The sequence below is a fragment of the Cetorhinus maximus genome, chromosome 15 (assembly GCF_964194155.1).
Source record: "Cetorhinus maximus chromosome 15, sCetMax3.hap1.1, whole genome shotgun sequence".
NCBI classification, from domain to species: Eukaryota; Metazoa; Chordata; class Chondrichthyes; order Lamniformes; family Cetorhinidae; genus Cetorhinus; species Cetorhinus maximus.
The window spans coordinates 68932215-68945763 of record NC_135893.1 but is presented as its reverse complement, the minus strand read 5'-3'; the positions used below and the strand labels follow the sequence as shown (position 1 = coordinate 68945763).

At 44.3% G+C, this 13549-nt stretch overlaps 1 protein-coding gene across 2 annotated transcripts in view; it reads right to left on the bottom strand.

The window, feature by feature from the left end:
• The window catches only part of sdk1a (sidekick cell adhesion molecule 1a), a 950103-nt gene that overhangs the window by 574311 nt on the left and 362243 nt on the right, over positions 1-13549 (bottom strand). For both annotated transcript variants that reach the window (XM_078558601.1, XM_078558602.1), the window contains exon 4: positions 7249-7396. In XM_078558601.1, coding sequence (XP_078414727.1) covers positions 7249-7396 — 148 coding nt within the window. The remainder of the gene's footprint in view (positions 1-7248; positions 7397-13549) is intronic.

Below are 13549 nucleotides of genomic sequence, written 5' to 3'. Positions count from 1 at the left end.
AGGCTTCTTGTCTGTGACCTGTCAGCATCAAGACTGTGAGTTCCTGCTTTTAACACGCATCTGCAACTTGTTCAGTCGCCCAATTGCTCTTGGCCTCCTTATCACTCTGGGCAACTGGCACACTTGGAACAAGGGGTTAATATAAGGAGAACTATTAGTGCCACGATTTGGCATTAGTCTCACATGACTGCACTTTATTGCTTCACCTTCCTAATTCCCTGCACCGTCACTGAAAGGCTCCTAACATGTCTCAGCTGTACATCTCTCCGCATTTGGGAATACACAGTTCAGTTGGGTGCTCCTTTAATTGGTCCCCCAGTGCAGTGCTCCTCCAATTGGCCCTCAGCCCTCAGCATTAGAGTTTTTCCTCAGTCTGATTTTGTGCTGCACCAGCATTTCAGGCTGCAAGATGATGGTACTGAGGTCTCACTACCAGACGAGCTTGGGCCCTGCCTGTGTGACTGTGGAAATCCCTCCCATCATCCTGGAGGATCATAATGTTCAGGTTTCCCTCCTTCTAATAACTCTAAGGCCTCCCCCTCCAATGCTTGATCCTATTGTGATTGTGGTGGATATCCCTGTGTGACCCCCTGAATCATTTGAGGTGAATGTGCCTATGCCCCATTTGGACCTTACAATCCCCACCTTGAGGCTTTTGCACAGTGAAATATAGAGACCCCACCCACATGAGACCTTTGAATAGCCCTACACTACCTTTTCCCCATCTATAGCCTGCAGAGACCTACCCTGACTGTGGGGTGCCATCTGTGGCCCAGTATTAAGCCAGAAACCCCTGGACCAATGTGCCAGGTGTAACAACCAGGCCCTGTGCACAACATGTTGGACACAACTGACACTGGACTGACATGCCCACCCCCTCCCTGGACTGGAACAAGGACAGTCTTTGCAAGGTCAGCAATATAAACTGAAGAGCTTTCTCACTCCACCATTCTTCCATTCTGGCCCCATCTCGCTTATGTCCCTCACTAAGACACTACTGGCCCAGAGGACCCTTCCAATGCTTACCTCCCTAGGTCATGTGTCTGAGTGTAACCTTTGCCACCCTTACCCCCAACCCCCAAACCCCAGTGGCGCCTCCCCTTGATTCTGATCATTTTCCATACTCCCCCAGTCAAGGTCTTGCCCTGCAGCACATTACAAGCCAGCCCCACCTTACCACTGATCTAGTAGGTAGGGCCTTGCCTGTGAAACCCCCCTGAAAGTGATGTGGTGCTGCCTGTGAAGCCTGGCGCTAGTCTGAGGTGCAATGAGTGCTGCACTATGCAAGTTAAGTGAACAAACCTTGAAGTCACGAGCAAAGTGGATTTTTTTCACTCTCATTATATTTTCCGCTCCCAGCCATCATGACGCCCGCCACGGGCAGGAGCAGAAAATCCTGTATTTCTATCCTGCTTTTCACATCCACAAGTTGTTCCAAAGTGCTTCACAGCAAATTAATTGCTTTCAAAGTATATGGCCATTGCTGTTATTGCAGCAGCCAAATTGCTGTCCTACAAACAGCAATTGAAATAATGGCCTGCTCATCTAGTTTTGTTGGTGGTGGTTGAGAGAGTAATGTTGGCCCGGAAACCAGAAGAATTCCTTAGCTTTTGAACATTGCCATGGGATTTTTTATGTCACCTGAGCAGACCATCTCACTCAAAGGATTGGACCTCCAAAATACCAGCATAGATTATGTGCTCAAATCCTAGAGAAAGTTTTGAACCCATAATCATAATAATTTTGGTATACTGGTGCAGATCTGGCACATATTAGAATAAAATTAAGTCAGGCAATAATTGAGAGTGCATGGGCAGCTAAAATCTACATAATCAATATCCACTTTTTAGTTAACCACAGTATTTTGTCATGAGTATTTGAACAATTTTATTCACTGTCATATTTATTGGTAACATTAAGGCAAATAATTTATAATCAGTTTTAGCTGAGCTTTTATCAATAAGTCAATAAATAATATAATTTAATCAATCTGACTCTAAGAATAGTTACAGTATCTATATTCCAATAACTGATGTACTGACCTGTACCTAAAATAACTATTGTCTGAGAATTAAATTTTACATTGTATTACAGTTATATGACCCTGTAAATTTTGATCCTTTGAAAATTGTTCTTTGAAATATTGATCAGAAATCCAGTGAAATAATGTAATTCCATTTCTAAAAAATAGGGCTTTGTTTTACCCCAAATCTATACATCTTTAATGAGAGAACGTTCCAGAAATTTAGTAAATGTGTTGTCGGCAAAGCAATGAACTTATTAAAGACTGGCAAAGGTTTATCTGAAAAGTGACATTGCATTTTTTTCCTAATGAACTAACAAAGAACGTACAGTATTGGCATGCAGTCTCATGAAGTGGTAAAAAACTGGTTCGTGTCCTTGATTCCATGCATAGGAGGATCTTGGTTTCAGTAAGGTATTCAATGGAGGTCAACAAGCAGCTCTCCCCAATGGGAGGTTTAGAAAAATAGGAAGGAAAACATTTGTTTTGCACTACTTACACATAAGTCCCATCAGATGATTTATACTACCAGCAGAGTGACCAGAAATCAAGCTAATAATGAATGCCTTCTCACCCAGAGAGGTGTATGATGCACCTTAACATACTTGTAAGGTTTGATCACACTTCATTTGTTTGAAATTATGTCAGATATTAAAAATTATATTAAATGCAGCCAAATAGTCGCAGGCCTGACATCCTGACACAAGTGCGAGTATGAGCCCACTGATGACATCTATTGTTGACCCTGATGGAGTATGGGTGGGATTGGGGTACATCACCTCATTATAGTACCAGCATTGTGTGCTAGAGGTGCACCAATTAAGGAAACCTCAGCATGCCAGCGGCCAGAATAGAAGAGAGGGAGGGAATTACCAGCCTACTCACCACCCACCAGTCTGAAAGATGGATAAATGTCTCCAACTTAGCCAAAAGGTTTTTAAAATGCTCAGTGATCCAGCAAATGACTCCAAACCATCCCACACAAAGCCCCAGCCTGCCCATCCTATCAAGAATCCTCACTTGCAGATGCAACTGCATGGATGCAATTGTTTTTATTTGATATTTTGGCTTGTTGCTGAAATCAGGGGTAATAAATTCCCAGCAATAATTCCTATGCAGGAGACAATGTTTGGGTATGAATGGAGGCATCCCAAAAAAGGCATCCCAAAAACTGGTGACGAAGGTCAGAAGCCAAATATCAGGCTGGATCCTGGTCTAAATTTTGACTTTTTGCTGTACTTCTTCCTGTATCTTCATACATATGTCAAGAGTATGCTAACTTCATTCAATTCTATTTCCTTTACTGGGGTTAACAAAACTGATTCTAAATATTACTTCCAATGTTGGTACAGTAAGGATTCTGAAATATCACACTATAGAAGGGCCAAAATTCTTCAGGAATTTGGCCAGTCTCCTGGAAACTTGGGCATGCACGTCAAAGGGCTTGAGGGTGAAGGCAAGAACACTCAGCACTGGAAGTTGTTCCATTACCATCACTAAAAGTATCATTAATGTCAGGGACTGCATTTTTTGTTTGGCAATAAATTATCTCTCCAAATATCAATTCGTACATTAAGTCACTTAATACATCTGATGATTTACATCTGAACTTTGTTTGCAATTTAGTGATTTGTTTCTTTTAGCAGCTTTGAGTATAGTTTGCAGCAGAAGGCACCAGGTTATATTAAAAGAAGAAAAAACTGTTGCATTTATATAGCATTTTCAAAATCACTGGATGTCTCAAAGCACTTTACAGCCACTGAAGTATTTGTAGTCACTGCTGAAATGTAGAAAAAGAGGGCTGAATTTTAACGGACTTTTGGGGGCACGCTTGGAGTTGGGAAAGCTGGCAAAATGGTGCAGGAAGGCATCCGATGGCGATCCCACTGCCGCGCCATTTTGCCAAACCCATTTACCCTCTTTGAGGACGCAACCATCAATATGCTTTCATTCTCAGGTGCTGCACTAGCAATGGCCATCGAAAGTGGTGGCATGACTGAGCTGCCAGCCCTCTGAGTAGCACAGTAGTAGCAGAGTATGACTTTAACAGAGGACAGCTGCAGAATTCCAAGCTGCAAAGGGATCTAGGTGTTGTAGTGCATGAGTCACAAAAAGTTAGTATGCAGGTACATCAAATAATTAAGGCGGCTAATGGAATGCTATCCTTTATTACGAGTGGAATTGAACATAACAGTAAGGATGTTATGCTTCAGTTATAGAGGGCATTGGTGAGACCACATCTAGAATATTGTGTGCAGTTTTGGTCTCCTTATTTAAGGAAGGATGTAAATGCATTGGAGGCGGTTCATAGGAGGTATACTAGGTTGATACCTACAGGTTGTCTTATGAGGGAAGGTTAGGCAGGTCTGGGCTTGTTTCCACTGGAGTTTAGAAGAGTGACTTGATTGAAGTATATAAAATCCTGAACGGCTTTGACAAGGTGGACGTGGAAAGGATGTCCTCTTGTGGGTGAGTCCAGAACTAGAAGGCACTGTTTTAAAATTAGGGGTTGCCCTTTCAGGGCAGAGATGAGGAGAATCTTTTTCTCTCAGAGGATTGTGCGACTTTGGAACTCTCTGTCTCAGAAGGTGGTGAAGGTGGGGTCATTGAATATTTTTAAGGCAGAGTACATAGATTCTTGTTAGGCAAGAGAATCAAAGGTTATTGAGAGTAGATAGGGATGTGGAATGAGCCATGATCTTAATGAATGGTGGAGCAGACTCAAGAAGCCAAATGGCCTACTCCTGCTCCTATTTCGTTTGTTCGTATGATTAGGCTGGCAGCTCTTAGGGATGGGCACCATACTTAATATGGGCTGCAGCCCCGAGTCCCTCCACGCTCTGAAGCAGGGACACCCCTGCTTTCAGCCCTAGTAGCAGGAGTTCTGCCACCTCCACAAAATTCAGCCCAGAGAACCTGATTTACCTACAAATAATGGACTGCAAATAACTGCAAGAAATGTTCTGTCTTCTTTCACACATAGCTGTGATTCACCACTAGTTATAGATAGATGTGGAAACATCTGCTAAATGTAACAACCCCTGATGTTAAGCGTCATAACAACAGTTCTTTCTAAAAAAGGAACAAAAATATCACATTGGACACAGACACTAATTTGGTGAAAAGACATTAAATTGATATGAATTACAAGTAAAGTTTGATCTGACAAGCCTGCAACTTATCCACTGCTTAAAGAAGTATAAACAATGTGTAAGTGATGAGCAACATGGAGCATCTGCATAACTGTAACAATAACAGATGTCTGGCAAATTCAACTCTTTTGGAAGACTTGGAGAAATTGCATTGGGGTATCAATGGCAAGTCTCAGATTCAGTCAGAGTCCAATACTTCCACTAGCAATGTTTAGTGTTGGTTAATTTTGTATCTAAACAGTTTCAAATGCAGAAAATCATTTGAAGTTTCATAGTTGATATCCTACATTCACATTTTCATCTGCTACAGAATGCAAGATCTCAACATGGTTGTCTGGCTTAAATGCCTTTTGGTGATATTTTACTCTATAGATGACTGACAGTCTACCCAATCCTGGTGCAAAATCTGATACTGATGCAAATTTTCAGCTATTGTCAATCTTGGCCTCACCATCTTCTCTACTGCCTTCATTGGATTTCTATTACCAAATCCATCTCTTTGTTTCTTCTTTTGTTTCATATACTTATTTTCTGCTCAACTGTTTATTAAGCTCAGGTTTTCAAAAGAGTTAGATGGGAGGACTCCAACACTTCTCTCACTTGGGACCTTCCTGGTTGAAATGGTCCAGATAGTCCAAACTATAGAAAGCATTTACGAGCGAAGGATTCAGAGATACAACCTTTTTCCTGTTTTGGTCCCTTTCTTTTCTTCCTTTATTCTATTATGCTTTCTATCTGCCTTTCGTTCATCTGGTTTTCTTTCATTAACCTTCATTCTGTTTCCTACCTTCCCTCCTTTGCTAACATATTGCTTTTATATTCATCCAAAGATATATATTTGCATTCCTCCTCTTAATTCTCTGCCCAATCTTATTTTACTTGATAATCTTTAAATTCAGCAGATACTTGCCCAAAATTTGCTTTGGATCCTTTCTCCTTTTTAAGATACCCATACCTAATTTTGTTGGAGCAACATAAGTTCTGCAGTAAACGGTATTTCATTTATATATTTTTGAGACATACTTTCACTCTTGGCTCAGTCACATGATGTGTTTGTTTTTATCAAGTGCTTTTCCAACATTTTTAAGACTCGCTAAAGCTTCAACATGAGAACAGGGAAACAGAAAAGACGAATAAGGACCTAAAGTCACAATCATTGTGCAGGGAAAGGGAATTTCCTTGAAGCTGCTCCTGGTCTGCCTCCATAATGGGAAGTGCAGTGGAAACCCCAATTGTGGATCGTTTCTACCACATCTCAGTGAGGTTATAGCGGCAGAGGAACTCAAAGTCAAGGAACTCTGAAGTCAGGAAATAAATTATTGCTAATTTTTACAGAGTACACTCTTCAGTGAAGTAGTGGATAGAAGAGTATATTACCTGGAGCACTGTGTACAGTTTTTGTCCCCGCATTTAAGAAAGGATATACTGGCATTTCAGGCAGTTCAAAAGAGATTCATTAGGCTGATTCCTGGGATGAAGGGATTGACTTATCAAGAACAGCTAAACAAGTTAGTCCGTTGTTCATTAGAGTTTAGAAGAATGAGGGGTGATCTTATTGAGACATACAAGATTCGGAGGGGGCTTGATAGGGTAGATGTTGAGAAGATGTTTCCACTAGTGGGGGAATCTCAAACTAGGGACATAATTTAGAACTGAGATGCAAAGGAATTTCTTCTCTCAGAGGGTAGTGAATATCTGGAATTCTCACCCCAGAGAGTTGTGGAGACTAGATCACTCAAAATATTTAAAGAGGAGGTAGATAGATTTTTGAAATATCAGGGAGTTGAGGGCTATGAGGAGCTGGCACGCAAGAGGAATTTAGGCCTAGGGTAGATCAGCCATGATCTTATTGAAGGGCCGAATGGCTTACTCCTGCTCCTATTTATGTTCTTATTACATTGATCTCTGCACCCAAATGTGTGTTCCCAGCACATGATGACAAATGCCATAGGTGTGATTTCTTAAAATCTGTGTTATGATATCAGTATGAAAGACATTTCGGTCACTTTATCATTAATTTTAAATTTTAAAAAATCAGTAATAACGTTAGCAGCCATAAACATGCTCACTCACATCCTGTTGCCGGGGATAATCTTTTGGCCATCACGGAACCATGTCATTTGTGGTTGTGGGTAGCTGTTGATGTCTGGAGGTTTTAGTACTGCGGCCTGATCCTGCAATACTACGATCTGTTGGTCACCTCCTTCAAAGTTTCCCATGTCTGTAGAAAAAAATGTGAAGTGTTTCAATTGAGAAATGAGAATGAGAAAAATGAGAACAACTATGAAACAGGCCATAACACCAACGCTACATCTGTGATTAAAATATTAAGGAGCAAACTAAACAGGAAAAATAAGCAAAAGATACTCTATTCACCGGAATGAGGAATACTTACTCGTGCCACCTGGAGCAATCAATGGGATCAACTTAAATAAAAGAAAATACTGCAGGTGCTGGAAATCTAAAATAAAAACAGAAAATGCTGGAAAAACTCAGGGCAGAATTTTCTGTTTGCCGGTCAGGCGGGTCCGACCGACTTGGCGGCGGGCGGATGGCCAACTGCCGCTGGAGAAACGGGCCGCGCCGCCATTTTCCACAGGCGGGCCAATTAAGGCCCGCCCCGTGGGTAAGCGACTCCCGTGGAGAATGGGAAAATAGTCACGGGGCCGGGTGGCCTCAGACTGCTAGTTCCAATGGCAGAGGAGGAGGAGAAGGGGGGCAGGCTGCTGGAGAGGCCAGCGGGAGGCCACTGCGCCCCCTGATTTTCAGATGTATGCCTTGCTGTCCTCCTGCAAGAGGTGGCTATCCGTCAGCACATTCTGTATCCTGAGGGAGGAGGAGGGCCCCCCACATCACCAGCCAGGCGTGGGAGGAGGTGGGTGACGCTGTAAGCGCCCATGATGATGTGCGGCACACTGGCACCCAGTGCAGGAAAAGATTCAATGATCTGCTGTGCTCTGGACAGGTGAGTACCATGTCTGTCTTGGCCATTTGACCCAGAAGGCAGCCTTAGCCTTTGGGCCCTCCCCACCATGTCTTGCTGTCGTTACTGCAGAGGGCATCTGTCGCACGCTGGGTGGGCAAATGGGTACTGACCATGCTTACATCAGCCTTAGTGGTTGAGGAGAAGAAGGGTTCTCCCCGTTGGTCTTTGTGGCATTTTAGTAGTCTGGGGGCAACCTGCAGGGGAGGCCGCACAACACATACTCAAAACTCCAACACATGTCATATTGATGGTAATGAGTTGGTGCAAGGGGAGCCTCAAGGTGGTTTGGGCAAGTGCCATCTGCTGGCATCGGCGGCACACCTAGTTGCGCCTCCTTGCCATGGGCGCTAAGACCCGTGTGCTATTCAAAGTGATGGACGCTGAATGTGTCCAAGGTGGCCGTTGGGGGAGGGGTTTGGGACCAGCCGTACTATATTCTGGGGACTGATCACCAGTAGTGTGGACAGGAGCTGCTGGAGGCCTCAGATAGGCCACTGTGGTTGGGGTGCGGCGTGTGCGTGCAGAGTACATGAGCGATCAGCCCCAATAAATCCTCTTCTCTGTTTTGCAGGCAAAAAGTCACCACAATGCCCGGGAGCGCCAGAGGACTGGAGGTGGGCGCGCCCTCCTCCAGCGCCTCACACCCTTTGAAGAGCAGGCCATGGAGCTGGGCATGAGTCAGGAGGCCAGGGCAGCCGGGGGCGGCGAGGCTGGGGTCCAGCGGCCAGGTAATTGAGGTCCACACTCCCAACTACTCCATCTGCCCACCATCCAAACCACTGATGGTTGCTGCAATCGTTAATGCTGAAACTATGCTCATTCACAGACTGAGACATTCTGATGTGTGAGTCATACAGAAGGGACCCTCGTCCCCTTGAGGAATCGCGTCTCCACCACCTTCCAGAGTCACCTTATCCCATTTGTGACCACTATCACCATGATCTAACATGCCATTGGATCGCTGCTGCACAGCTAAAGACTTACTTCATCTTAGATAAAAGCAAAAAACTGCAGATGCTGGAAATTGAAAGCAAAAACAAAAATACCTGGAAAGACTCAGCAGGTCTGGCAGCATCTGTGGAAAGGAGCACAGTTAATGTTTCGAGTCCGCATGACTCTTCAATAGAAGAGTCATGCGGACTCTTTCATCTTAGGGGGTTTGGGACCTCCAGCACCCTTTCAGCCACATTACTTTGTCCAAAAGGTCCTCAGCACCTCAGCTGTGAACCTCATGGCATTCAACTTAGATGAATGCCACCACGTTACTCATCCCTGCGTCAAGGGGAAATGTGGCCTTCTGCCCACCTGGTCTATGCCCCTCCTTGCGGAATGAAGGCCAATAATGTGACCTCTCAATCTCCTGTGATCGATGGCAAATGTCACAACTGTTTGAGATGTTTCCTCAGCCCCGCAACTATCCAGGTCACAATGCATCCAGGTCAGGTACCTCTGCACTCTCCACACTCCTATGGTTCTTAACATGCCATGTGGCATTCCTGAGGCCATCTGACCAGCTTGTCTGCATGTGCGTTTAATGGTTGGGGCTCGTCTTAACTCTTTTTCACCTCACCAATGTTCTTCTTTTTCGGGTCTTGAAGGGTGAGCGACTTATGAGGCTGGGGGGGAAAGGGATGAAAGGTTGAACTGAATGTACGCTAACTGATGCACTGTCCTTGTTATTAATTTCAGCATCACCACCAGAGCGACCCACACGTCGACCCCACAGCCCCCCCCTCCACACCTGAGGGCCAACATGTGCAACTTGCAGCACATCATTTCAGCCAGCCAGGCACCAGCGCAGACACACACATCTCAGTCGGCTAGTATCCTGGGTCACATCACAATCGCTGGAGAGGGCACATCACAATCGCTGGAGAAGATGGTAAGGGCAGAGAGTGCCGATGGCGCCAGCAGCCGGAGGGCTGCAGGGGACGAGGCACATGCTAAGTCCGGCACTGATGACGTGCCTCTGGAGTTGTCCCCAATGCAGCAGCTGCAGGACAGGCGGCAGGAAGTCTGTTTGCATCTGGCAGGGTTGCATAAGGGAATGCTTCAGTTGCTCTCTGTGACGAAGGAGTCCAGGCAGAGTGTACGTGAAGGTTTGGCCCTCAGGGCAAAGCTTCGGGCTTCCTCCAAAGAAAGATTGGCGACTCTCAGAGAGAGGGGCTTCAATCGAATGGAACATTTTATGATTGGGATACACTCTGACCTGCAAGCCCTCAAAGTGGTACTGGCCACGGGTGGTCATTCCCAATGTGGGAGATGTTGTGGACACCAAGCGTCGGTACTCGGTGCCCATGCATCTGTGTTAAGCAGGGAGGTCGAAAGGGATCTCACGTCGGGGTAGCAGCTGCCTGTCGTCGCTGCGAGCTCCTCTCAGGGCGCTCCGGATGAGGGCAGCAGCTCCTCCGCCCCTCTGCCAGTCAACATTTCTTCCGTTGAGGCTGCAACAACTGGGGAGGTGCCAGTTCAGGAACTGGCCACTCCCTCCCAGGCGGGGCCATCACAGGCTCCACGGGCCAGAGGACACCCGCCAAGGTCATCATGGCCAATAGGACAGCAGAGTCAGCAGGCTGTCTCTCAAGCCACTCTGAGCAATGGGGGCGGCACGTAGACGTAGCACCTGAAAACGTAAGCATAACGCACCTTAGGCACTCCACGGGTATGTCACTGGTGATTTTGTGTTGGCCTTAGAATAGGGACCCATATTTTTCTTATCGCAAAGAAGTGTTGTGTGCTTTTCTTTTGGACACGATAAAGTCCACCTTTGTAACCATGGCTGAGGGTCTTTTGTTTGTGGTGCATTTTTCTTTTTCACATATTTATCATGAGTGTTTGAGTGGACATTGATGTTTCTCTACTAAGCCCTTATTTGCAGCTGAACAGGTGGAAGATGTGGCACCTAAGTGCCACGTGTGGAAGTGCCAGGCAATGCTGTTCCTTCTGATCCATGTGTGTGGAGCTAGCTGAAGGTTCTTTGGATTAAATTGTCCCGGGTGTCCCTGCCTCTTTGGTGTAAATGCGGGTCATCATTCTGCCCCTCATCATCGCCCTGTGCTTCCTCATCCTCTGAGGCACTGCTGGATTCATCATGTGCAGCCTCATCCAGGGCGTCAAGGTCTTCATCGTCAACTGCATCCTCCCCTTTCCAGCGCAAGATTGTGCAGGGCGCAGCAGACTACCACTATCAGAGAGACGCAATCTGGGGGGTACTGGAGTGTGCCCCCTGAGCAGTCCAGGTAATGGAAGCTCATCTTGAGAAGACCGATGGCTCACTCCATCACAGTCCTTGTGGTGCCCTGGCTCCTATTGTACTGCTGCTTAGCTTTTGTTCTTGGAGTGGAAGCCCTTCCTGTTGATGAAGGCACCAGGCTCACCTGCTGGCACCTTGATAGCCACGTGTGCAGTCTATAGCACCCTGGACGCGGGGGAAGCCAGCAATGGCCGCGAAGCCTCTGGCTTACTGTGCCTGACTTGCCTGGTCGCAGTGGAAGTGGTTGAAGGTGGATACCCATCTGAACAGAGCATCTGTAACCTGCTCGACACAAGTGTGGACAGCTGATTGGGAGACACCGCAAAGATCACCCACCGAGCCCTGGAAGGAGCCAGAGGCATAGAAGTGGAGGGCAACTGTGAGCTTCAGAGCCGCTAGCATGGGGTGTCCACCCACACAGTTAGGGGAGATCTCAGGGCCAATCATCTGACAGATATAGTTGACTGTCTCCCTTGAGAGACATTCGGCATTGCACCTCAGTCTTATTGAGGTAGCTGCTTCGCCACCTGTATACCCTGGCAGCATATCTTCCACGTTTACCTTCCAGTTTGTTAAAATAAAAACTGTGATCCACCCCTATTTCAACTGTGAATGAAATGGTTATATAAGTATGTACATATGGTGGTAGTGATGGGTGGGAGCTGTTAGTTAAGATTTAGACTGAAAGACAAGGAAAATTGATTAATGCAGATGTAGGGTATAACCTTCTGATATTCCCACTGAAGTATAGGGGCAGATTCAAGATTCAGTTCCCACCTAAATGACAGAAACCATAGAATTTGTTTCAGAATAAAATTTGAATCAACTTTAATGAATTTTAATTTCAAAGTGAATTTAGACTTACATGCAATTTACTGTCAAAAATGTTTCATCTATAGATGGAAATTTCCTTTTGAAAACATGATTCCCTAAAAGTGTACATCAGGGAAGCATCTAAGCATCCCAAAAATCAGTAAGGTTTCTGACAAATGTGCTAGAACAAAAATAAGAACAAAGTATTTGACAGCTTGGCACACTATTTTGACCTCTACTTTTACAGCCAATAACATTTCCATTCGCCTACTGTCAGGTGAACAATCCATTTCCTAAATGATAGTATTATTGGGTGATATGGTAGCAGACACCAAGGGGCTTTCTGAGCAGATAATAGACAAGATTTTAATTCACTCAAAATCCATCCACTTACACAGTTAAAATCGGACCCAATATGTTTTTTATGATTATGTGAAGAAAAATTAGAACTACTGCCAAATTGAATGCTATAAGTATTCTGTATTTAGAAGTTTACTTGTAAGATTTGTTCTGTCTGCTTTTCGTAGCATTTAATGTTAATTTTAAACTATTGAATTGTCACAAATGGAAGATGAAATGTTTATTCCAGAATTAATTTAATACTAGCATAATTTCTGATTTAAAATTATACTATTTATGTAAGAACAAAGTAAATATTGCACTAATTCTGGCTTCAAAACTTAAATATAAAATGTTTCTACCATGAGATTCTAACCTAACCTCATTCCATTAAATACACATTGAATTTGAGCAGTATCTGTTCATCTTTAGTCGTGATAGTGAAATTCTCCTTAGCGTTGCCTTGAGCTTCCGCCAACTTTTCCCAGAGCTGACAGATTGCTAATTTGATTAAATATGACCTACATCTGGATTAAGTAGCCATCTGCTAACATGCAAATATCCTTTATTAAACATGGAGCTTCATAGATAAAAGTAAATAGAACTACATGAGGATTTCTCTCCCAAGCTTAAATCACTTAAATACTTTAGGACAGGGAAGTCGTTAACTGGATCTAAGAAATGCTGTAATTTCATGCATGAAATTTAAGTGCAACAGCAGCTTCATGTTGTGACTGTAAGTATCTCACAATAATTTAGTAATCTAAAAGCATACATATTGTCAAGATATTTTAACTTGTTATATTGAGAGCTTCTTTAAGCAGGAGACTAGAATTGGAAGACTCAGATCAAATCTTGTAAACATAGAAAACTGTCAATGCTCCATGAAAAATGAAAAAAAAACAAAATGCAGATTACCTTGGGTGCACAAGACCAATTATATCATATAATAAATACAAGCCACAACTACCAGCAAGTTACAA